The sequence below is a fragment of the Carassius gibelio genome, chromosome A4 (genome assembly GCF_023724105.1).
Source record: "Carassius gibelio isolate Cgi1373 ecotype wild population from Czech Republic chromosome A4, carGib1.2-hapl.c, whole genome shotgun sequence".
Taxonomy (NCBI): domain Eukaryota; kingdom Metazoa; phylum Chordata; class Actinopteri; order Cypriniformes; family Cyprinidae; genus Carassius; species Carassius gibelio.
In genome coordinates this window covers 25,227,480-25,252,342 of record NC_068374.1, presented here as the reverse complement: position 1 = coordinate 25,252,342, position 24,863 = coordinate 25,227,480, and the positions used below count along the sequence as shown (strand labels likewise).

At 40.6% G+C, this 24,863-nt stretch overlaps 2 protein-coding genes across 3 annotated transcripts in view; both read left to right on the top strand.

Moving 5' to 3' along the window:
- The window catches only part of LOC127974624 (plexin-C1), a 117,916-nt gene that overhangs the window by 28,485 nt on the left and 64,568 nt on the right, over positions 1 to 24,863 (top strand). The window lies entirely within an intron of this gene.
- Positions 7,302 to 24,188, top strand: LOC127974616 (plexin-C1-like). Of its 2 annotated transcripts, none has more exons than XM_052578019.1 (15): positions 7,302 to 8,277; positions 8,395 to 8,520; positions 8,696 to 8,830; positions 20,454 to 20,554; positions 20,743 to 20,851; positions 20,938 to 21,097; positions 21,175 to 21,286; positions 21,366 to 21,459; positions 21,621 to 21,659; positions 21,841 to 21,974; positions 22,057 to 22,236; positions 22,687 to 22,795; positions 23,012 to 23,182; positions 23,325 to 23,486; positions 23,660 to 24,188. In XM_052578019.1, exons 1-15 carry the CDS (start codon positions 7,369 to 7,371, stop codon positions 23,726 to 23,728), a joined length of 2,610 nt encoding a protein of 869 aa, XP_052433979.1. In that variant the 5' UTR covers positions 7,302 to 7,368; the 3' UTR covers positions 23,729 to 24,188. The 2 variants fall into 2 exon arrangements, with proteins under 2 accessions (XP_052433979.1, XP_052433970.1); XM_052578010.1 differs by having other exon boundaries at positions 20,917 to 21,097.

The window sequence follows — 24,863 nt, the reverse complement described above, 5'->3', positions numbered from 1 at the left end:
TTTGCGTCGAATCTGCCTCGTGCTTTGAGCTGTTGTTCGCATACCCTGGCTTTCACCACAGGATTTCCACCATGAGAAGTAGGAGGGCAAAGTCTATGCAGGGGTAACTCCAGCTCCCGTCCCAGCATCAGTTTAGCTGGGGACACCCCAGTGGTGGCATGCTGAGCTGCTCTGTAGTGTAGAAGAGTCTGAGACAAGGCCTCATTGAAAGAGCAGCGTTGTGCTAAGTGGGCTCTCAGACCATTTTTTAGTGACTGATTGAATATTTCTACGCCCCCATTCGACTGTGGGTGATAGTAAGCTGTTCGAATAAGTTTGATGCCTTTGCTTTGGATGTAGCTGGTAAACTCCGCGGACACTTGTTGGGGCCATTGTCTGTCGTCAAGGTCCTTGGCAAGCCCCAGCGGGCAAAAAGCGACTCATAAAGTCAATGATGGAACTGGATGTGACCGAGCCTACAGATGTAACCTCTGGCCACTTCGAATGTAGATCATAAACTACTACATGGAAACGCAACTGATGAGGCACATCATGGAGTTCCCATGTCCAGCTGAATGTGGTCCCAGGGTTGAGTTGGCCAAGGCAAAGACCCTAGTGGCGGCGGCACTGGTGAGCCTGTTTTCCCGCTTACGAGACATGGAGCACAATCCCGAATAAGCTGTTCAATGTCTTTGTCCAACCCCGGCCACCATACTAGATCCCTACAGCGCTGCTTTAGTTTGACTATGCCGAGATGGCCCTCATGAGCCATGGTCAGCACTCGTCCTCTGAGTCTAGCAGGAATGATGGTGCAGTGTCCACGAGCCAAGCATGTGTCATTCCAGCATGACAATTCATTTTTCACTCTGGCATATAGCTGGATATCTGTTGCCACTTGAGTTGGCCAGCCATTCAGGACATACTCACGGACCGCAGATAGTGTGGAATCAGCAGCAGACTCCGCTGTGAGTTCCTCCAGGGACACAAAGGCTGTCAGTGGTGCATGCACTAAATTAATAAAATCCCCGTCCTCATCCACCTGACAGAAGGCAATGGTCAATGACACAGAATGAGACAGGAAATCGGCCACCACATTATCTCTGCCTGTGGTGTATTGTATTGTAAAGTCATACTGCTGGAGGCGGTCAGTCCAACGGTACATGCGCAGTGGTTTGTGACCGGAACCAGAAGTAGACATAAGTGCACTGAGGGCTTGGCGATGAGTCCGAAGGGTAAATTTTTGGCCATAAAGGTAGGCATGCCAGCACTCGCAGGCCCATACACAAGCCAGAGCCTCTACTTTTGTTCGGTCAGGCTGAATGCACGAGAAGCAAAAGCCACTGGACGTTCGATGCCATTCTGGAGTTGTGAAAGAACAGCGCCAGCAGCAGTAGCTGAAGCATCACAAGTGACCAGTGTGGGGCAGTCAAGACTGAAGTGTGCCAAGACAGGTGGGCTTGTCAACAGCTCCTTAAGCGTGCGCACCGCATCAGAACAGGCTGAAGACCAGGTCCATGGAGCATCCTTTTTGAGCAGTTGGAGTAGAGGGTATGTAATTGTGGAGTACTGAGGCAGAAAACGCATATACTATGTTGTCATCCCTAGAAACGATGCCACCTGTGCTACGGATGAAGGCTCCGGCACCTGTTGTATAGCCTCAATATTGGAGTGCAATGGCGACAGGCCCTCGGCTGAAACATGAAAACCAACAAAGTCAACCTCTGGTACTGCAAATAAGCATTTCTCCATGTTAAGTGTCAAATTGTGTTGACTGAGTGCAGCAAAAACAGACCTTAAGTGCTGTTCATGAATCACTGCATTTGTGGCATGGACAATGATGTCCTCAAGGTAGATGGCAGTGCCAGGGACACCAGCCAGTATAGTGGACATGATTTTTTGAAAACATTGTCGAGCCATGAAAGTGTGTAGTCAGCTCTTCGATTGATGGCAGAGGGTAGCGATCTGGGATTACTGCTTTGTTTAAAGGACCTTAAATCCACACAAACTCTTAGTCCGCCAGATTTTTTCTTAGCCACTGTCAGATTAGACACCCATGGGGAGGCGTCGACACGTTTGATAATGCCCTCTGCTTGCAGTTTCACAAGTTCTGCTGTGACTTCCTCACGCAATGCCAGCGGAATGTGGCGAAGTGGCTGAATGACTGGTTTAACTGTAGGATCCAAAAGAGGCTGATGAGTGAACGCAGCTACGCAGCCAAGGCCTTCAAAAAATACTGGCCATTCATGTTGCCAGGGCCAGCTGACAGTCAGAACTTGAGCCCCCTTATTGTCCAGCAAAGAAAAGCCCAGACTAATAAACAGGTCCAATCCAAGGATATTGTTGCCATGGTGTGTAATATGAAAAGGGAAGTCGGGCAGGACCTTGTTGCCATACTGGACAGGCGCATGTACAAGGCCGATAACATCAATTTCAGAACTTCCATATCCAAACAGATTCAGAGAAGGCGGCTGAAGGGGCAAGTGTGTCAGGAAACGTTCATAAGTAGCCATATTGAGTAGTGAGACTTTAGCCCCTGTGTCCAGTAGCAGTGAAATACAGGAATCTGCTATAGTAACAATGCATGTAGAAAACCCTGCTGAGTTGGTATTTATTGAATGAATAATCGCAGGTGTTGTAGTGTTAACACGTGGGTTTCGTTGAGTAGGAGCTTGAACTGGGGCACACCGACAACATTTTGCAAAGTGGTTCAGTTTTTGACAGCGTCTGCATGTTTGTCCCCATGCAGGGCAGTCAGGGGCACGTGATGGGTGTCTAGTGGACCCACAATTTCCACAACGCCGATTAACTTGAGGACGTGCATATTGTATGTCTGCATTTGAAGATACATCTGCCTCTGCCCTGTAAACTTGTGTGCATTCATGTATCATGTCTCCACTGTTTACACTTGATTCGTGTGATGTATTTAATTTAGCAGCACAATGTCCAGCAGACTCAATTTGAGAGGCCAGAATTACAGCTTTTTCCAATAACAGCCGCTCCCGAACGAGTGTATTGGTTGTTTTTTCAATCAACTGATCGTCTGTAAAGAGGACTCGTACTGAAACTTATTTTACTTTTTATTGTTCTCATCAACCTTACTGAACTCCATCAACTCAGCACTCACATCACTGAACTGTGCGAAAACATTCTAGCGTCAACGTCACTGTCTGTTCCTAACTCTTAAAGTGACCAGTGCTCTTTATATCTTATCAGTGTAACAAACACATAACTTTAATTAAACACCAGATTATAAGTCTAACTAAGCATGCAACAGAGACGTTTTTGGATTATTTCTCCAGGCTGTCACAAATACTACAGATTCCCAAAACTGTTCACGTCACGTCGGCTGAGCCAGCACCACAGTATACGATGGCCACCAACCCAGCGCCGCTGCGCAACATGGCCGTCAGACCGGAGCCACAGCAGAGGATGGCAGTTACAGTGGGTTTTCCTGAGTTGCGTCAGGTTCTAACCCTGACTCTGTAAGCAATCTTAAAGATTCCTATATGAATCTACTTTTGGAAGGCCAAATGCACAAAAGGGAGATGCACAAAAAAGTGCATCTCCCTGACATGGCTGCTTCAACACTAACTGCGGTTACTGTGACCACGCCACCTTTCTTTGTGTGAACATTTGCGCGTCATTACGCTAATATTTCCATATAGTGACTTTGCTAAAGAATATCTCTTCGGATTTGAGGAGTGGCGTGCACAGATCTCTGGAGGGGCAGATGTGAAATGGCTTTACGAGGGCACAATTGTGGAGGGGGGTGGGGATGGTATGTGTGGTTTAGGGAGTATTGGTTTGTTCGGGTGGGCGATATGGCGATATTTTTCTTTTTTCTTTTAAAATATGATTTTAATCATGATTCTTTGTCATGTTGGTTTTTCTATTTTGCAACCTGTTTGAGCATTACAACCAAGCTAAATTTACTATTATAAAGACAAACCTTGTTACTGTATGGTAACAAAATATGAAAAAAAAACATTTGTCATTATTTTATCTTTGTTATAAAAAAAAAGGATACACATTACAAATACACATAATATACAATTAAAAATAAACAGTGTTTTTTTTTTTTTTTCAGGTACAATAGTATTTAGCAGGAGTTAAATCGAACAGCGTGTCAAAAAAAAACTTTGAAATGGAAACATTCCCTCTTATCTCTTATTCATGAAGACATTGCATGATATTGCATGAAACCCCACAATCATTCAGATTAAAGATTAAACAACAATAGCTAGCATTTCAAAATAAAAATGGCATAAATGAAAGACATATTAAATGGTATAGATGATCAATTGCTAAATAAGGTATACGATTAAATGAAAAAAATAAAACATTAAAATTTTGTTTCAGAATATATTATTTGCTTGATGGTTTTTCAAAGCATCAATATTAAAAACATAAATAAACAATAATACAAGAAAAGGCAAATTTATGAGACAGGTGTGTAACAGTAGCCCTCAGTGTCTGACCCTTTATCTACTCATCTTTCTTCTGTTCTTTATACCTTGTGTTTTTGTTCCTCTCTTTCTGTTCCTCTCTCTTTCTCAGATGTACAGTGGCATCTCTGTTGACTCTGGCCTTCCATGGAGACCTAGTTTATCTCACAGAGGTAATGGAGGACCTTCTGCAGAGTCTGATGGACCAGTCCAGCAATGCAAATCCCAAACTTCTCCTGCGCCGCACAGAGTCCATAGTGGAGAAGCTTCTTACCAACTGGGTGTCCGTCCGTCTGTACGGTTTCCTAAGGGTCCGTCTGTTGTATAGTGAAATTATAAAGCACATATTATCTTTAACTACCGGTACTCACATGTGCTTACATGTTTATGCACAAAACGTGTGTTTCCTCAATAGGAATCAGTGGGACAACCTCTCTTCTTGTTGGTGTCAGCTCTAACTTAGCAAATCTCTAAAGGGCCTGTGGATTCAGTGACAAAGAAAGCTCTGTACACTCTTAGTGAGAACTGGCTTCTCTGCCAAGCCCAGGACTTTGAGGCCTTGGTCAGTATATGGTCTTTTAATGTCTATTTTATGCAAATGAGGAAGTGTTTGCAAAAATGATCGGTTATTAAAAGTACTGACTTTAGAAACCCCTTTCTGAAATCTGCTAGCCACATTCAAGTTTTAATAATTCCCCATTTTACTCTAAAACATTCAATATTTCTCTTCCTGCACTCAAAACCACTGAAAACGTTTGGTTAAAAGGTCAGTGCGGTTTATAAGCTTATGCTCCTCAAGGCTGAATTTCTTAAAACCAAAACACGGTGAAACAGTAATTTTGTCAAATATTTTTCACATTTAAAATAACTGATTGATGGAATTAATTCTTAATTATTTTTCTCAATATGTTTGTGGAAACAGTGATACATTTGTGGAAATTGTGATGCAGAAGTCTTTAATTAACAGAAAGCTCAAAGCAGAAGTTTCTTGTTAGCTGTGTATATTTTTAAACCTCATACATTAAATGCTTATAAGCTTCTGCTTTTTGTTTTGCCGTCATGTCCATCCTTAAACTATGGAAGGCATCCTGTAACTTTCTCTCTTTCGTTGCACAATGTTTCTTGCAAAAGAAACATTATTTTCTGACTATATATTTTTTACTAAATGTTTAAGATATAGTTCACCCCTAAATAATAAATCAGTATCATTTACTTGCCCTAAAGTTGTTGAAAAAATGTATGAATGCTTTCTTCAGTGGAACATAAAATATTTCTTAAAAACAAACTGTCAAAAACTGTTTGGTTACTCACACTGTTTGGTTACTTTGAATTTTTGGGTGAACTCTTTAATGTTGGGCCATTAGAGATTTTTATTTATTATTTTTTTGTTTCCTGTCATGTTCTGCTTTCAATTCTTTTGTGACCTGCAGTTCTCATGTTTAGTAGTGGTTGGACAGTTGGTCTCTAACAGTTTTTGCTCATAAACACAAAGAGCAAAACTAAAGATAAATTATGCTTTGTGGGCAGAATAATGTGACCAGACCATCTTCCGCTGGTTGGCGAAATGGCGTTGAATGGTGTTATGAGGGCACAATCGCGGACCGCGGATCTTTATTTTATCATGATCCTTTGTCATGTTTTTCTAAAGCCTTTTAAGGTAAATATATATATATATATATATATATATATATATATATATATATATATATATATATATATGTATATGAAAAATGGGTGCATGGGTGAAGATAAAAATCTTTTTCATTATTTTATCTCTGTTATTAGTAAATTAGAACAAATATACACATTACAATTACAGATATTATACAAATAAAATGAAGTGTTTTATTTTCAGGTACAATAGGTTGCTGAAAAATTACTATGAATTGGATTCAGAAAGATAATCAAAATGTAGATGGAGTCGATCAACACCCCAAAGTTTGACTATAATTATTACCTCTTCATCGGTCGACATTTTATTCCATAAAATTCTGTACAGAAGATTAGAGCTGTCTGAACAGAGCGAGGCCGGTGGAGTGATTTGGAAATGAGCGCCACCTCCGCCACCCACCGGTCTTGAGTCCCACGGAGGATATCGTAAGGATAAAAGATGAGCTACAACAGTGAAGGATGAGAGATGACCAGGCCTGGACTTTATTTTGGGTTTGGTTTTGTTTGTGCGCGGCAGTCGTCCGTGAGGGGCTGTCGCGCTGTTTTGTGTTTATTTTGTTATTAAAGTTTTATTTAAATATTCGTCGGTTTCCACCTCCTTCTTCCCATGACTATGTAGGTTTTTATAGTGTTACATTTACATTATATTAATATTATATATTATTATTTATGATGTAACCTTTCAAAAGGTACATTTGTATCTTATTTACCCCTAAAGTGTACATACTGGTATCTTAAAGAAACATATAGTATTAGTACTGAAAGTGTACAAATTAGTACTTTCTGAAAGTGACAGCTTTTGTACCTTTCTTTTCTGAAAGTGAATAGGAGAGCTTGTGGCTTCTGCCATGATAATAAAATGGTAGCCTACTTGATGCATCATTCAAAGAACTCAGATTCGTTCAGTGATAAGTTATTTGCATTTGTATGATGACGTGTTCTGTTAGATACACATTTTAACATTTAACTAACTCTGTTTAAAAATGAATTGATTTTGACACTGCAACTTTCTCTAAATTGTACACTGTTCATGTTCAGCCATTGGCCCATCCTTCAAAGGATACTTATAGATGGTGAACATGATTTCACCAAGTACAACGTGTTCCTGGATTAAAATTCCAATCAACCAATCAGAATTGAGGGATAGCCAAGAGACAACCACAACCATTTTAACAATGTTACTTTCACTTCCATCCACTTCACGAGTGCACGCATCCGAGAGCTGTTGATCTCTGTGACAAGATCTCTAAACCTCAGCTGCTCATCAGATAAGATGAGAGGATTACTTGGAATTCTTGTCATTTTGAAATATTGCATTTGCGATGATGTGCATGACTTCGATGGAGATATCAAGGACTTTGTAGTTGGTAACAGTAAGTTATTTGTTCTTACTGATCATCGACTACATCAGATGAGACATGATCATTATGAGGAGAAGAGCAAAGACATCACTAAAGCAACTGAACACAACAGAGTCAACATTCTGGTGCCTTTTGATGAAAACAGCACCTTGATAACTTGTGGGACTTTTAAAGAAGGATATTGTGAGGTTCTTGATATAAATGACATTACAAACAGTATTTACTATGAAAGTGATATACTGATAGGACCTCGACAGGATGAGAAATCTGTTGCCTTCATAGCTGGTACAAGTAACAGTAGGTACCTTTTGGTTGGGAAAAAAGATGACGATGCAAAACCTCAAGATTTCAGGTATTCTGTTGCTATCTTGTGGAACACTTTAGACTCTCAACCAGGTGGGATTTTCTCAAGAATGGCAGAAGGATCAGATGCCATGATTCAGAGCACTGTGAGAGATGTGCAGTTTGTTGATGGATTCCAGAGAGTTTCACCCTCAGAATCTTACTTATTTCTCAACACAAAGACTGACTCCGAGAGGAAAGTGCTCATCCTGTGGATGAACAGCTCTAAAGGAAAAAAGACAGAAATCATCAGATCTCTACAGGCTTCAAGGATACGATGCTGCAGTGATAAAGCTCGTCCAGTGCTCGTCGCCAGCACCGTTATTCCCTCAGTGAACAGAGTTATTTGGGCAGGTGTGTTCAGTGCACAGAATCAGCAGGATCCGGAGAACAGCGCGCTGGCTCTGTATGACATCAATCATGTTAAAGGACGAGTGAAGGGCTTCTGCTCTTATGATGAAAATCCATGTGGTTCTGAGGTTGGATATTATTTTGTCTTATTGAGATATGGATAACATTTGCAATAGAATACATGTTGCATGATAAAGGTAATTGTGCTGTTCATACAGAGTTTTATTTTGTTGTTTGTGTTTCAGAATGATACTGAACTTCAGCCGCTCTCTGTGGTGTTCAAGTACAGCTCAATGTCAGCAGTGGCAGCAGTAAGAAGTGGATCCTGGATTGTGCTTTTCATAGGAACCAGTGATGGCCAACTCATAAAGGTCTCCTTCACTTCTCTCTCTAACACATGCCTTTATTTCACTAGTCTCAGTTGGTTTTCATTTCTAAATACCTGCACACCATTTTAAATTTGCACATATAGCTATAAGTTGTTTTTTTATTCTGCATTTGAATTACTAATGTCATAATTCATGATTTGTATTTCTGTTTTTCTAGCTTGTATTGGATGAGAAATACACTCCAGGCTGTCCAACAGTGCTGTTCAAATCTGATGATGAACGAGCAGTATTTCCCAGAATGCACTTTGATCCAGTAGATTTCAAATATATTTACATCGCTTTGGAGAAACAGGTGAAGTTTAGAAAAATGCAATTAACAAAAAATACAAATACTACAAATAGTCTCTGCCTTCTCTGCTTGCCCTATAAAGACAAAAAATGTGTAAAAAATGTTTTTATTATTTTATTTAGGTATAATTTGTATATATATATATATAATATATAATATAATATGTCTACAAAATGGCCTATATGATTAGTTTCGTTGATATTGAACTGGAATATCCTAAGTAAAAAATAAAAATAAAAATTGCGCTTCCCTTTTGTTCAAGGATGTTGAATCTGATTTGTAAAGGCAGTAGTGACAAAATCATCAGCCAATAAAATTTTGACGTGATGCACGCCCTTTTGGACCAGTGATGTGCCCAGTGCTTCCCCCAGCCAGGGTTGCCTGGTTTTTTTTTTGTCAAAACCCACCCAATCGCGTTTCAAGGTGTCCCTGAGCGGCAACCTCTTGCTCTCTCATGAAGCCAACAAGGAAATGACTAAAACTGTAATTCATCGACTGGTCGCTTGAGGCTGGCTGCAAAAGGGAGTCAATCCCATAGACTCTCCATGTTAAAATGCCAACGTTAAAACTTTAAAGCAGAAAAAATCATGTTTGCAGCCTTGTTCAGAAAATGTTTTTCTTCTATATAGCTAATTTTGCCCTTCATGACAACTGTGAGGGAGGGTTCATTTTTTAATAACTCGTGTATTTAAATTTTATTAATCCTTAAAGTTCTGCATAATTAAGGGCGTGGTCACTTGATTGACAGGTTGATTGCCACTTATGATAATGCCATCCAGCTAGGTGGACAAGGCTTTTGCAAGCAGCTCTGCCTTTTTGCCCATTTTTGATTGTCCGGGAGAGTCATGCGGTGATGTGCTGCCAAGTTGGCAACAGCCTGGTCTACACACTTTTGAGCTTCAAAAATGCTCTTCAGGAGTCTATGGGTGACATCACAGACACTATGTCGATGTTTTTATACTGTCTATGGGGGTCCCCCGTAAAAAATTGTGAGTAAATACATGTTTTTCTGGCGGGGTTCCCCTAAAATTCACATTCCAGGGGCTAAATATCATGTAATTGAGGATGCTTCAACCAGCAGACAACCCATAGTAACTGTGTAAAATTAGCCCAATTTGGCAACACTGCGCCCCAGCGCTTATTTGGGAATTTCCAACCTGCAGTCACCGGCGCCTACACCAGATATTGTTGCCTACACCAGATATTGTTGCCTATCTACCCTTTTCAAGGCGAACTTTTGCTGACAAAAGAGGAATAACTAAGAAAGGATAAACTACTCAAACTGAATTAGCTAAAAACTTTCTGTGCGCCATTACAAAAATTGCAACAAAAAACAGAACAAAAAAATAAAAATGGCCAAATAACTTGTGCTCGAAGTTATTTGGCCATGTTTATTTTTTTAATGCGAATAAAAGAACATGGAATGACAGACACACAGACAAGCAGTGTTTGGAATAACGACATAATTTTTTCAGTAATGGAGTAATCTAATTAATAACCTTTTCCATCGTTACAACGCCGTTACTGGACGTTAAATCAGGCGGCAAGGAAGTTGACCGGAAGTTGAAGTCGGCTGCGTGCTGCCATCTTTTAGCAGAACTTCACTTGCGTTAGCGTTCCCATTGACTCCCATTCATTTTGGCGTCACTTTGACAGCGAATAACTTTACATCTGAGGCGTTTAAAGACTCTGTTTGTCCATTATTTATTTCTAAAGATACAGGACAATGTATAAAGGGCTCCATTACCTTCTATGTTACATTATGGCCCCGTATAAAAAGTTTTTGTAAAAAATAGGCTAACGATTGCGTCATAACCACTCGACTCTCTGTCGCATTACCGTACAGACAGGAGGAGAAGCTCGCAGCCAATTAACTTAATCTGGCATACTGGCGTTACATTTTAAAATACTATACAAAATAATTAATCAGAATACTTACTCCTGCTCACTCACGCCAAAGAACTCCCCGCTCAAGCTCACCGTCTCTGCAAGATTAACGAATGTAGTTTGCACGCACAGCTACTAGAGGATTTACATCTGTCAGACAGTTTGCTGACGTCGTCAAGCTTCGTTTGAGTCTGCTCGTCAGAAACGGAAGTGCTAAAATACGTCTCAATTGAGTTCCAATGGGGTCGCTGTGTCCATTTCTTTTACTGTCTATGTGTTAAATGCGGTGCGTTACTATGCATTGATTTAATAAACTGTATAATCCGAATGCACCCCTGACTCACACAGCTAGTGAGGAGGTGGGTTAATAACGAGAAAAGCGATTATGATTGCCTAAGGCAGAGTCATGAGTTCATGGTAGCTAATCAGAGCCAGTGTTTTTACTCACATGCCAGCACACGCACCAGCGGCGGCGCAACACAAACACACACAACAGCTGAACAGAGATTCGCAGCAGCAGCGGAGATGGCGAGACAGGAGCAATCCGATGAAAAGTTGGCATTTTCAAGGTGGAGATATAAGCACTACTTAAAACTCATTAGCCGTGTTTCCACTATCGAACTAAGACCGGGCGTGCTAGTGCGTGCCAGGGCCAGTCGCGTTTCCGCTGTTACTTCTGGGGCTTGATCGTGCCTCGCCGGGGCTTCCTCCGGGCCAACGGCCAGGGTTTTTTGGCCCGACGAAAACCTTGGGCCAAAGCGGGCCAGCTGGGACTAGAGGAGGAGTTATGAACAAAGGCGGAGTTTCTCCGAGTCTGGAGAGCGTCAGTGCGGATCATTTCAGAAAGACAACAGCTTTAACAGCAGCATTAAAGACGTTTTAAAATAAGTTGAGCTCAAAACTCACTCTTAGCAGCAAGTGTTTGAAATAACTTGATCCGATGTGGATTATAATCACTAAACAAGGCAGAAATATTTATAAGTGATGTAAAAGATTATGCACACTAAACATTAACGTTACCATAGTAAACATGGTAAATATGACCGCTTGGAGAAATCAGACGTCAGCTTCTTATTCTCTATCACAATTGTGTATTTATTAAGTAACATTTTATCTTTCGTCTCGTTTCAAGAGTTTAGCTCGACGTTGCATATCATCAAAATATAATAATGATTTTTGTTCGGGAGCTTTTATAAAAATATTGAGTCTGCACTGTGGATCATTTCAGAAAGATAACAGCTTTAACCCCAGCATTAAACACTTTTTTAAATAAGTCAAGCTCAAAACTCTCTTTCAGTCAGCAGCGAGTGTTTGAAATAACTTGATCTATTTCGACCTCACTCAGACCGTCACCACGGTCTTACCTTGAATGACGCCATTCTGCCAGCTCTCCTCGAGACCTAATGGAAACAATGTCAGGTGACTGACCCCTAGTGGTTGGTTCCCTATAAAACATCCGGATGAAACGAACACTTCCTCTTTGCCTTTCTCGCCTCTCTAGAGACCGGTTTGGAGGAAATCCGCGTGTATACACTGTTATTTGGAAATCTGTACCCATTCAATCCGTCACTATAGTGCAGACGCCTGGTGCCCCTGAGGATAGCGGTATTTTTTTCCTTTTTCTTCTATATTTTCTTCTATATTTTCAGGTGAGTGGTTGGTATTATTTACATTACAATTTAACGAATTTGATTCATGTTAAAATTTGTTTTGTAGGGATTGTATTCCGACGCTTAAGAAGCGTACGGATGTGGCGAGTAACTTTTTTCTCTATATTCACATCGAATTTGACCGGGCTCCATTTACTGGAGTACATTGGAAAACCATGCCCGGCCGCAGCTGAGTTCTCCCTACAAGAGAGGGTGCAGAGAGCTAGCCTTTTTGAACGGCCAGCTCATGATAGAGGTGCATCAGGATCAGTGGTTGATGCACGCTCTCTTAAACGGAGAAGGGAACATTCTCCTGTTGAAGTCCATGATGGACCTAGCTGCTCTGATGGAATAAGGTCAAGGGCTTCAGAACCTCAAGCTGACACCCAGATGCAAATTCTAGCAACTTTACGGGATTTGGCTGGGAAAATTGATAATTTTAGACCCCACGATAGGGGGTTAGGTGGACAACAACATGCAGTTTCATCTGTTGTTTCTGAGGATGATATCCCTCCAAATCAGGGCGGAAGAGGTAACATTCCTGACACAATTTCTCTTCATGCTCATGACTCTCTTTTTGGTATTAATGATCAGGATCTGAGTGAGGAAGATCAAGGAGATGAGTCCAGGTTTTCTGCTATTGATGGAGACAGTAACCAACCTGACGTTTTTAACAGAATTCTTAATGCTGCAAGAATTTTAGGTTTGGAAACCCAGGCTGAGGCATCAACGACACCAGTGGTGCAAGGTGTGTGGGCTGGGGTTCCCAGTCTCAACCATCTGTTTCGATTCCTGTTACTGAGGACTATTCACAAATGCTAAGCAAAGCCTGGAATCATCCCAAAGCTGCACCCCAGTTCAATGCTGGTTGAAGACGCTTTGCTAATATACAATATGCTGCAGAAACCGGCATGGGCGGTATGCCAGCGGTGGAGTGTGAAATGGCATCTTTAGCATCCTTGGGTCTAGACCGGGTGACTGATGACCCACGCTGTCCCCGGAAAGAGTGTGAGAAGACCGATAACCTAGTGTGTCGAACCTACAACTCAGCCACACGTGCAGCCCGATCTGGTAATGCCTTAGCCATAATTCTGGCTTCTTTACGGAAACTTATAAATCCGGAAGATAGGGTCATTATGGGTTTGGTCGATGCAGCCCTGGTTACGCACGCCCAGCTCACTAGAAACATTGGGGCTTTTATGTCATCTGCAATCCTTTCTCGTAGGCAGATTTGGTAAGCACAGACTTCCCTACCTGATACTATCAGGAAGGAACTGACATACATGCCCGTCACACCAGGCCGTGTGTTTCACCCAGACTCTCAGACGACACTTGATAAAGCTGAGCAAGCGCGGAAGAGAAGAGAATCAGTGCAACGCACGTTTGGTCCCGTTAAGGCAGCTAGACAGTCATATCGAGGCTTTCAGCCCCCTCATCATCCCCATTTTAGTCGGCCAGGACCATGGGAGTTCAACAGAAGACAAAATACCCATTCTCAGAGGTTTGATACCAGCCAAAGTGCCAGACAAGCACCACGGCATTCACAAATGGCTCGGTCTCGTACATCAGTTAGAGATGCACCACAAAAGAAGCGAAACCCCAGGGGCTCAGGCCCCTATGGGGGAACTGCGTAGCAATCCTGGAAGAGCTGCCGGAATCTGCTCCCAGCTATGCCTGGACAGCTGGGAGAGGAAAATCTCAGATCGTTGGGTACTCGCTACGATAAAAAGCGGATACAGAATCCAGTTCCGGCAACGACCTCCTTCATTTTCAGGGATTAACTTAACTGTGGTCAAAGACGCAGTCCAGGCAGAAATTTTATCCAAAGAAATAACAACCCTTCTTGGGAAGAAGGCAATTACTCAGCTACAACCCTGCAAACAGCACACTGGGTTTTATTCGAACTATTTCCTTGTGCCCAAAAAAGATGGTGGTCTCCGACCCATTTTAGACCTAAGACATCTGAATGCATACATAAAAGTGTTGCCATTCAAGATGCTGACCACCGCCCAAATCTTGGAGGTTATAGAGCCAAACGAGTGGTTTACAACACTAGACCTCAAAGATGCATACTTTCATGTGCCCATTCATCCAGATCACAGGAAGTTTCTTCGCTTTGCTTTTCAAGGCCAAGCATATCAATTCGAGGTCCTTCCCTTTGGCCTTTCCCTCTCTCCCCGTGTATTTACCAGGGTGGTGTCAGCCGTTCTTTACCCTCTTCAGGCAGTGGGTATAAAGATCCTCCCATACCTGGACGACTGGCTAATCTGTGCACCAAGCCATCACAAGGTTCTAAGAGATACAGAGGCTGTTATCAACCATGTACAAGAGCTTGGGTTCCGCATGAATCTCAAAAAAAAGCAATGTCAAACCACGGCAAGAAACCGTATTTGTAGGGTTAGTTTTGAACACCTTAACAATGACAGCATATCTGTCCCCACAGAGGGTAGCAAGGTTATCTGCCCTGGCACTATCTTTCCGCTTAGGCAAGCGGATGGAGTTGGCACAGTTCCAAAGATTACTGGGGATGATATCGGCAGCAATAAAGGTAGTGCCTCTGGGACTGCTAAAACACGACCGTTGCAATGGTGGATAAACAAATTTCAACTCCACCCAAAATTACACAGGCGAGTGAAGTTGAAAGTCACACAGAAATGTGTTCAGGCTCTGCGTCCATGGATAAGCAGCAGCAGGTTGGGTCAAGGTGTTCCTCTGGGGAATATACCAGCGAGGAGAATGGTGGTGACAACCGATGCTTCTCTGAAAGGTTGGGGGGCTGTCTGGCAAGGAAGATCAGTCAGAGGCTCATGGATGTTCCCATTGACTATAGAACACTTCAATGTGCTGGAGCTGAGAGCAATCTATCTGTCTTTGAGACACTTGATTCCGTTCCTACAGGACAGGCATGTCCTTGTTAGAACCGACAATATGTTGGCAGTTTATTACATCAATCACCAAGGAGGCACCAGGTCATTGCGCTGCCTCCAGGAAACCAGGAGACTTCTGTTTTGGGCTCACCCGAGACTCGCCTCTCTCAGGGCAATTTACATACCCGGAAAAGTGAACCGGGCAGCCGATCTCCTCTCCCGAACTGGACCTTTCCCGGGGGAATGGCGATTACACCCGGTGGTGGTGCATCTCATTTGGACCCGGTTTGGGAGAGCCCAGACCGACCTGTTTGCATCAGCCGAGACAACCCCTTGCAAGATGTGGCTCTCTCTGAGTGGCCAAGGAGGGCCTTTGGGACTGGATGCACTGTCTCACGAGTGGCCGGGAGGTTTATTATACGCTTTTCCTCCCCTACCATTGATTCCTCCTGTGCTCAAAAGGGTGGATCTGGGATGTTGCAAGATCTTACTGATCGCCCCAAAATGGCCAAAGAGACATTGGTTCCCACTTCTCCTAGTAAGTAAGGAAAACCATAAACAATGCTAAAGCGGCTTCCACTTGGGATTACTACTCGAGTAAGTGGCGTGTGTTCTCTAACTGGTGTCAGGACAAAAACTTAGACCCCATGAATTGTGGTCTCGATTCCATTTTATGCTTTCTTCAGTCACTTTTAGACTCAGGAAAAAAAGTCAACCCAGTACGAGTTTATGTGGCGGCTATTTCCCATTTCCACAGTATTGTTCAGTCCTTCTGTCCAGTTCGAGCACTTCGCACATACATTGAGCGGACACAGTCATTACAAAATTTACACACTCAGTTGTTTTTGTGTTTCGATAAGAAAAGTATCGGAAAACCAGCCTCGAAACAGCGCCTATCACATTGGATAGTAGACACTATTGCACACACATACTCCAGTCAGAGCTTACCAGTCCCAGGGAACCTGGTAGCTCATTCTACCAGGAGTCTGGCCACATCCTGGACAGCACTGAAGGGGGTGGCACTAATGGACATATGTGCAGCGGCATCATGGAGCTCACCTTGTACCTTTGCCCGGTATTACAGGGTCAATGTGGTGGACCCAGTTACGCTTGGGTCCACAATTCTGCTCTCGGCCGCTAAGCAGGGATGTAAAGAAGGAGAGGCTTACATTCCCTCGTGACCTTGATGGCACTAGTCATCCAAGGTAAGACCGTGGTGACGGTCTGAGTGGGGTCGAAATAGATCGTAAGTTATGACTATAACTATGGATCTATGAGACCGAATGACCGTCACCATTTCTTGTCACTCGGGATGAACTGAGGCGTTCCAGGCAAGAGGAAGTGTTCGGTTCATCCTGATGTTTTATAGGGAACCAACCACTAGGGGTCAGTCACCTGACATTGTTTACATTAGGTCTCGAGGAGAGCTGGCAGAATGGCGTCATTCAAGGTAAGACCGTGTTGACGGTCATCATTCAGTCTCATAGATCCATAGTTATAGTCATAACTTACGATCCAATGTGGATTATAATCACCATACAAGGCAGAAATATTTATAAGCGATGAAAAAGATATGCACGCTAAACATATTACCACAGTAAACATGGTAAAATATGACCGCTTGAAGAAATCATCAGCTTCTTATTCTCTATCACAATCGTGTATTTATTAAGTAACTTATATTATCTGTCACAAGCCTCGTCTCGAGAGTTTATCTCACGTTGCCTATCATAAAAGAATATAGCCTAATAATATTTTTTGGTCGGGAGCTTTTATGAAAATAGAGATATTACCATTCATTCTAAATATGACGGCTGTGGCTAATAACACTGATCTATAATATAGTGAGGACTATAGTTATATATATATAGATCAGTGGCTAATAAACAGAAACAGACTCAATAAGCAGGCTATTTTCATAAGCGTTAAAAATAAATAAATAAAATAGAAATAAGTGTATTTATGTGTGATTAATTTTGAGTCCTGATAATTTAAATAAATTTTATAGTTAAAACATCGATGCTTTTGAATTTGAATATATAACAAAGCATGCAAACAAACGGCCGCTTTTATCATGTTCCTGTGTGACCGCGCATGTTCCAGTGACTTATTTCTTAGTTTTCTGATAATTTCTCTTTGATGGTGAAATGATGAGGTTGCATGACGTTGTTCTGAGAGGTGTGTAAAGGGCGTGTTTTAGTGACGTGCAGCGGTGCTTCAGGCTCCACTTTAGAAATCCTGTGCTATTCTGGCCTCGTGCTACTGGCCCGGGACTATGAGCCCCGCCCGGCCCGCTTTAAGCCCTGGCTCGCACTGGCCCGCACTGGCCCGACAGTGGAAATGCGGCTATTGTGGTCAAAGGCAAGAATGTGCATGTAATGTGTACATTATGTCCAGGAGCAAAGACTTTGTCGAGATCCGTTGTAAGCAATCTAATTTAATGAAGCATCTCACAACGACACATTTACAAAGTTAGTGGCCAAAAACACTTTTCTTACAAAGATAATACTTGAAGTGCAGGATAAAACTCTTCCTGTCTGTTGACGTGCAATAAATATAGAAAGTTATGTACGAACACCTGTCTGTTCTATTCATTTCAACTGACTTGTTAAAACTGCTAAAAAAATACAAATTATATGACATATAGCACCTTTTTTTAAACAGTAACACAAATAGTTGCTTTCCCTGGTAACGAGTTACTTTTATTATAGAGTATTATAGACTGTTCCCAACAGTGCAGACAAGTGAGTGCTTTATTATCTGATGAATATTGTATCATACACATTTGTAAGGAATTAAAACTCCATGGGAAGAAGGAGGCAGGAACCAGCAGACAATCAATTCAAACTTTAATAATAAAATAAAAACAAAACAGAGCGTGAGCCCCTCACGGACGACTGACACGCACAAATAAAAACCAAACACAACTAAAACCCAGGCCTGGTCCTCTCTCCTCTGTCACTGTCGTCGCTCCGGTTTTATATCCCTCCATCTCCACCGTGGTACTCGAGACCGGTGGGTCGAGCAGGTGTCGCTCATCTCCAATCACTCCACCGGCCTCGCTCCTGTTCCCACGTCTCTCGACCCCACCCCACTCGTCACAACATTGTTTTGTAGGTGTACATGGTGCGTGGATGTCCAGCATTTGTACAGTTCTGCTGCTGTGGGCGGGTCATTTTAGAGTGCCGTGCCCGTGAATGCTCATAGTGAAACCTCACGGTACGCTACTGTCAATAGTATATATATACAGGTGCTGGTCATATAATTAGAATATCATCAAAAAAGTTTATTTCACTAATTCCATTCAAAAAGTGAAACTTGTATATTATTTTCATTTATTACACACAGACTGATATATTTCAAATGTTTATTTTTTTTTTATTTTGATGTTTATAACTGAAAACTAAGTAAAATCCCAAATTCAGTATCTCAGAAAATTAGAATATTGTGAAAAGGTTCAATATTGAAAACACCTGGTGCCACACTCTAATCAGCTAATTAACTCAAAACACATCTAAAGCCTTTAAATGGTCTCTCAGTCTAGTTCTGTAGGCTACACAATCATGTGGAAGACTGCTGACTTGACAGTAGTCCAAAATATGACTATTGATACCTTGCACAAGGAAGGCAAGATACAAAAGGTCATTGCAAAAGAGGCTGGCTGTTCACAGAGCTCTGTGTCCAAGCACATTAATTGAGAGGCGAAGAGAAGTAAAAGATGTGGTAGAAAAAAGTGTACAAGCAATAGAGATAATCGCACCCTGGAGAGAATTGTGAAACAAAACCCATTTAAAAATGTGGGGGAGATTCACAAAGAGTGAACTGCATCTGGAGTCAGTGCTTCAAGAACCACTTCGCACAGACATATGCAAGACATGGGTTTCAGCTGTCGCATTCCTTGTGTCAAACCACTCTCGAACAACAGACAGCGTCTGAAGCGTCTGGCTTCAGAAAGGACTTGACTGCTGCTGAGTGGTCCACAGTTATTTTCTCTGATGAAAATAGATTTTCCATTTCCTTGGGATATCAGGGTCCCAGAGTCTGGAGAAAGAGAGGAGAGGCACACAATCCACGTTACTTCAGGCCCAGTGTAAAGTTTCCACAGTCAGTGATGGTTTGCGGTGCCATGTCATCTGCTGGTGTTGGTCCACTGTGTTTTCTGAGGTCCAAGATCAACACATCCGTATACCAGGAAGTTTTAGAGCACTTCATGCTTTCTGCTGCTGACCAACTTTAAAGAGATGCAGATTACAATTTCCAAACGGACTTGGCACCTGCACACAGTGCCAAAGCTACCAGTACCTGGTTTAAGGACCATGGTATCCCTGTTCTTAATTGGCAAGCAAACTCGCCTGACCTTAACTACATAGAAAATCTATGAGGTATTGAGAAAAGGAAGATGCGATATGCCAGACCTGAGAATGCAGAAGAGCTGAAGCCCACTATCAGAGCAACCTGGGTTCTCATAACACCTGAGCAGTGCCACAGATTGATCGACTCCATGCCATGCCACATTGCTGCAGTAATTCAGGCAAAAGGAGCCCCAACTAAGTATTGAGTGCTGTACATGCTCTTACTTTTCATTTTCATATTTTTTAGTTGGCCAAGAATTCTAAAAATCCTTTCTTTTTATTGGTCTTAATTTATACTCAAATTTTCTGAGATACTGAATTTGGGATTTTCCTTAGTTGGCACTAATAATCATCAAAATTAAAAGAAATAAACGTTTGAAATATATCCGTCTGTGTGTAATGCATGAATATAATAAACAAGTTTCACTTTTTGAATAGAATTAGTGAAATAAATCAACTTCTTGATAATATTCTAATTATATGACCAGCACCTGCATATATATATATATATATATATGTATATACATGCAGGGATTAATGGATAAAAAACTTGTAAAATATTAATTAATCAATAGTTCCTGTATGTAACATTTTAATTACATAAGAATTACTTAAACCTTTCTAAAATTAATAAGTAAAAAGTTATACTGCTTTTCAAGAACAATATAAAAAGGAATAGTTTTTTTACTTTTGACCAAGAAGCTGATCCAAGAGCATGTTTTAATGTGTGAAAAAAAGCAACTCTCTCATTCCCTGTGGTTACAAATCTCTGAATTAAACTATGCAGAAGTTAATATTTCAGGCAGTATTCAGACACTTTACTGTGTGTTAGATCGAATCATCATACTTCTCTCTTTCTGCTCTGATGTAGTTAAGAAGAGTGTCTGTGGTTCAGTGTGCTAAATACATCAGTCTGAAAGACTGCAGAGCTGCTCTGGATCCTCTCTGCGGCTGGTGTGTGAACACACACAGGTCAGTCTGTCTTTATCACATGTGATTTTTCACACATGAAATCTGCTTCAGGCTGCATCTACACTAAATAAAAAGGCAGAATTGTGGTAGCACATGATAATTTCTTATCTACAGAAAATACTGTAGACAAGATGAGCAGTTTGTAATAGTTCTGTAGTGATATACTGGTTGATGCTCTCTTTATCTAGATGTTCTACTCGAGATGAATGTTCAAATACTTCATGGGTGTACATCCCAAAAAACTCTCTCCAGACACGGCTGTTTTCTTTTCAGATGGCAGAGAATTCTTCTAGAAAGGTAGACGTCTACAATGATTGACTTATTATAATTAAGTTAATATTTAGAAGACTGCTTTTTATCAGCCATTGCCCTCTTCTACACAGATTACTCTACACCTTTCATTGAGTCTGGAGAGCACAGGAAATCCTGCCTTCTCATGTACCTTCAACACAGGAACCATGAACCTGTGTGACGGGTCTGATCCACCTGCAGTTTTCCCAAACTGCTCCTGTAGTTTTTCTGACCAGCTACTATACACTGGAGGTTGGTTCTCCACCAGTGTATATTTTATGCTCTATATGATTATTTATGATCATAAACATCTTTGATTATCTTTTCAGGTTTAAGAGTCTCTGCTACAGTTACTATTGAGGATCAGAAAATTACAGAGACACTGACGCTGACAAACTGCTCCAGTATCACAGAAAATTCACCAAATGCTTCTTATACACAGTGAGAAAATGCAGTCTATAAGAGTTTTGAAAGACTGAACTCCTATTATGAAATGATAAATAACATTATTTAAATGCAGGTGTGTGCAGTGTGTCTCATCTGGGTGTTACTGGTCCTCTTCCTCCAAGCGTTGTGATTGGACACATGGAAGTGGGCTGCAGTTACACACACAGGTGAGACAATGTGTAACTTACATTCTAGTGCTTCAGTATATCTGTATTGGGAAAAAAAACCTTAATAAACTTATATTAATTCAGTGTTGAGAGCTGAACTATCATTGTGTTGACTGAATTAACTCAGGAATGACATGAGCTGCTCTTTCTTTACTCTTTAGGACGAATGTAAATATCTTCTATCTGAGATGGTCTACAATGTAAGTGTCAGACTGATTATGTGCCCAATGTCAAAGGATAAGGATATTGTTTTTTACAGTATGTTCCTATTTCAAATTAACATGACTTTATAAGAGACAGAGAACTGTATTTCACGCTTGAGTAAAAATCAGCTTATATTGCTTAACATCCGTTATTTTCCAAACCTTTGGTGTTTTGTAGAAGCCAGAGATAGAGTCTCTGGAGCCGAACAAGGTTTCTTTCCATGGCAGAAACAATGTTTTACTAAGAGGAAGGAACCTGGAATCTGTTACTAAAATCCGTATTCAAGGGGATCTGGAGTGCATTCCTAAAGAGTGAGACTCTGTGTTTGTTTAGTGGTGTATATATGAATGTGTGTAGATTCAGATAAATCATACTGTATATCTCTTCCTTCAGATCTCCAGTGTTTGATCGCTCCAGTGACACGTTAAGGTTCCACATTCCTCCCAGTGGAACTAAAGGAACAGTGAAAGTGTGTGTTGTTACTCCTGACGACCGTTGTCATGGTAACAGCATCATCACTTACAAATCTCAGCCCAGCTGCACTGGAATACAGCCCACAGTCAGCTGGAGCAGGTCAGACCACATCCCATCAGCACTGCACATTATAATTAATGAATCCAGTGTCATACAGAAAATTTTGTTAATTCAATTAGCAAGAATGCTGTTAATGTGGAAAAATAATGTTTGAAAAGTAATGATCTGATAAGATACATTTATAGTGGATTTTAAAAATATATGCAACACCTAATGCTTGCAATTAGGTCATTTCCTGCATCATTTGTCATATTTCTAAGATCTGCAGTTTATTAACTCAGATTGTTTTAAGACTATTCTTGCTTAAACTGTTTTCTGACAGCCAGGACTTTCTTAATATTTTTGGTGGGTTTCACTTCCATTGTTTGCTGAAATGTGTTGTATTGTGAGTCTGCATGTGTGCATGCAAAAGCCACATATGCTAAAATAAATGGGGGATTTAAATATTAATAGATATGTATTTTTATATCATGTATTAATGGCATTCAGTGGTGGAAGGAAGATTCATGTTCAGGGGAGCAATCTGGAATTAGTGGAATCAGTTACTGTCCATCGCTTTAATGAAGTGCTGGAAACACAATACAACACAAGCTCAGGGGTAAGATGTGTCATTACTTCTGCAGTTGCTCACAGCACTTTATCTGATACTGATACAAATGTCCATCACATACTGACCTCCAAACTGTTAAAACAAATGTAAAAAAAAAATGTAAACTAAGAATTTTTATATATATATTTATATTTGTAAGTACTTACAAGCATCTTTAAATGTCACATGTATAAGAATCATATTTTCATTGTCTTTCTATCTCAGGATATGTGGTTTCTCTCCCACCGCTATGATGGCAGTGGTCGGTTTAGCTTGTTGCTGAATGTTGGGAACTCCACTGTGGACTGTGTGGATTATTTGTTCTACCAGCCTGACCCAAAGTTCATTCGATTTACTACCTTTCCAGTGGCCAACGATCTACAGGTGAACATTCAGGTAAAGAGTGACTAAATTGGCTGAATAAACCATTGCAGTTCTGCCTCTTTCATACTATTTAATAAAAGATGTAGAAATTAATGAAATAATTAGATTTGGCAGCTGTACAGAGATTGCACTAATTGTTTTCTATGTTTCTCAGAAAAAGGCAGACATGTTGAATTTGAGTATGAGTGAGATGACTGTGACTGGTCTACAGGGAGATCAGAAGTATCCGTGTGTTTTGGAGAGGGTTGAGTCTAATGCCATTATCTGTACAATTAAAGGAAAACCAGGAGCCATCCCAGAAGTGGACTCACTCACTGTAAGTATGTTTTATTTTCTTCCACGTGGTAACTATGATGTTAAATCTCAATAGATTATGGGAAGGAGAAGTCTATTGACTTGATAATTGCTGCTAAATGTTAAATCTTGTCAACTTTATGAGTTATAGAACATAACCCAATGAACAGGACTGAGTTTTTTTTGTCTTTCTAGATTGGCATTGGGGATACTTTTGTTCTCGGGATGGGAGAAAGTACAAACTACTTCTGCATCAGTCCATAGAACCCATCTGGTCAAGTATGAAGGAGCAATAGAAACACCCAGAGGAGAAAACAAATAAATGATATGATATAAATAACTGTCATGAGTCTGATGTTGTGGAGTGATGCATAAAATGCTTTACTATTCTGATACATCAAGTTTTAGGTGACCCTGTTCTCTTTTGTTTTCGAATCAGTTTCTGGTTTTAATCTATATGTCTGTGATTGAGTGGAGGCAGGGACTAGTCTCATTTGTATATTCGTGAATCCACATTTACTAAATGATGTATGCGTTATATGTATGTATGAGTTATATTCAAGCCATTTTATGGCATGAAGAAATGTGCACTGTTCAAAATGTTTAATAAGTCTTTTTAAGTCATTGATTATCAAATTTGATATTTAATGGGGAATTTGTTACTGAAGGGGGACGAAAATAGTCTTATTCTTGTATACAGTTTACTAAAAAATAAACATACCAAAAGTACGATATCTATAGGAAAGAGTCTGGTCTGTACTTAAATGAACAAGCACATTAACATCCACCAAAACATACACACATTTTCAATACAAAACACAGTAAAAACAGTATTTTCTATGAAACAGTATTTAGTATGAAAATCGTGAAAACGGTTTCATTGGGCCCTAAGTTAACCTCCGGTCTGTGTTGTGTGTATCGGTCTAGCTAACGGTGCTGTCTACAAACACAGTTAAAGTTAAGGTGATGAGTAGACATTTATTTATTTGTGGAGACTAAGATAACTCTATGAAGCCCGTGTTTATAATACATTATAAGGGTATACTTAGGACATTGCGATGAATGCATAACACATTATAAAAAACCTTATAATATGTTATCAACTATTGTTATCAACAACAATTATGATACATCATAATAATTAATTATCTATAACTTATAACTTAATTAAGTTTAAGAGTATGATTATTTATAACACACAATGAACACCATATTAAATCTACTTAATTTACAATATAATGGACTGTGTCATATCTTGACATTGTTTATTTAAAATCTGCAGAGTATCTTACTACATCTTGTGAGTGGTTAGATGCTGAGTGTAAAATGATGTTACTTAATGCATCATTCAAAGAACTCAGATTTGCTCAGTGACAAGTTATTTGCATTTGTAGCATGA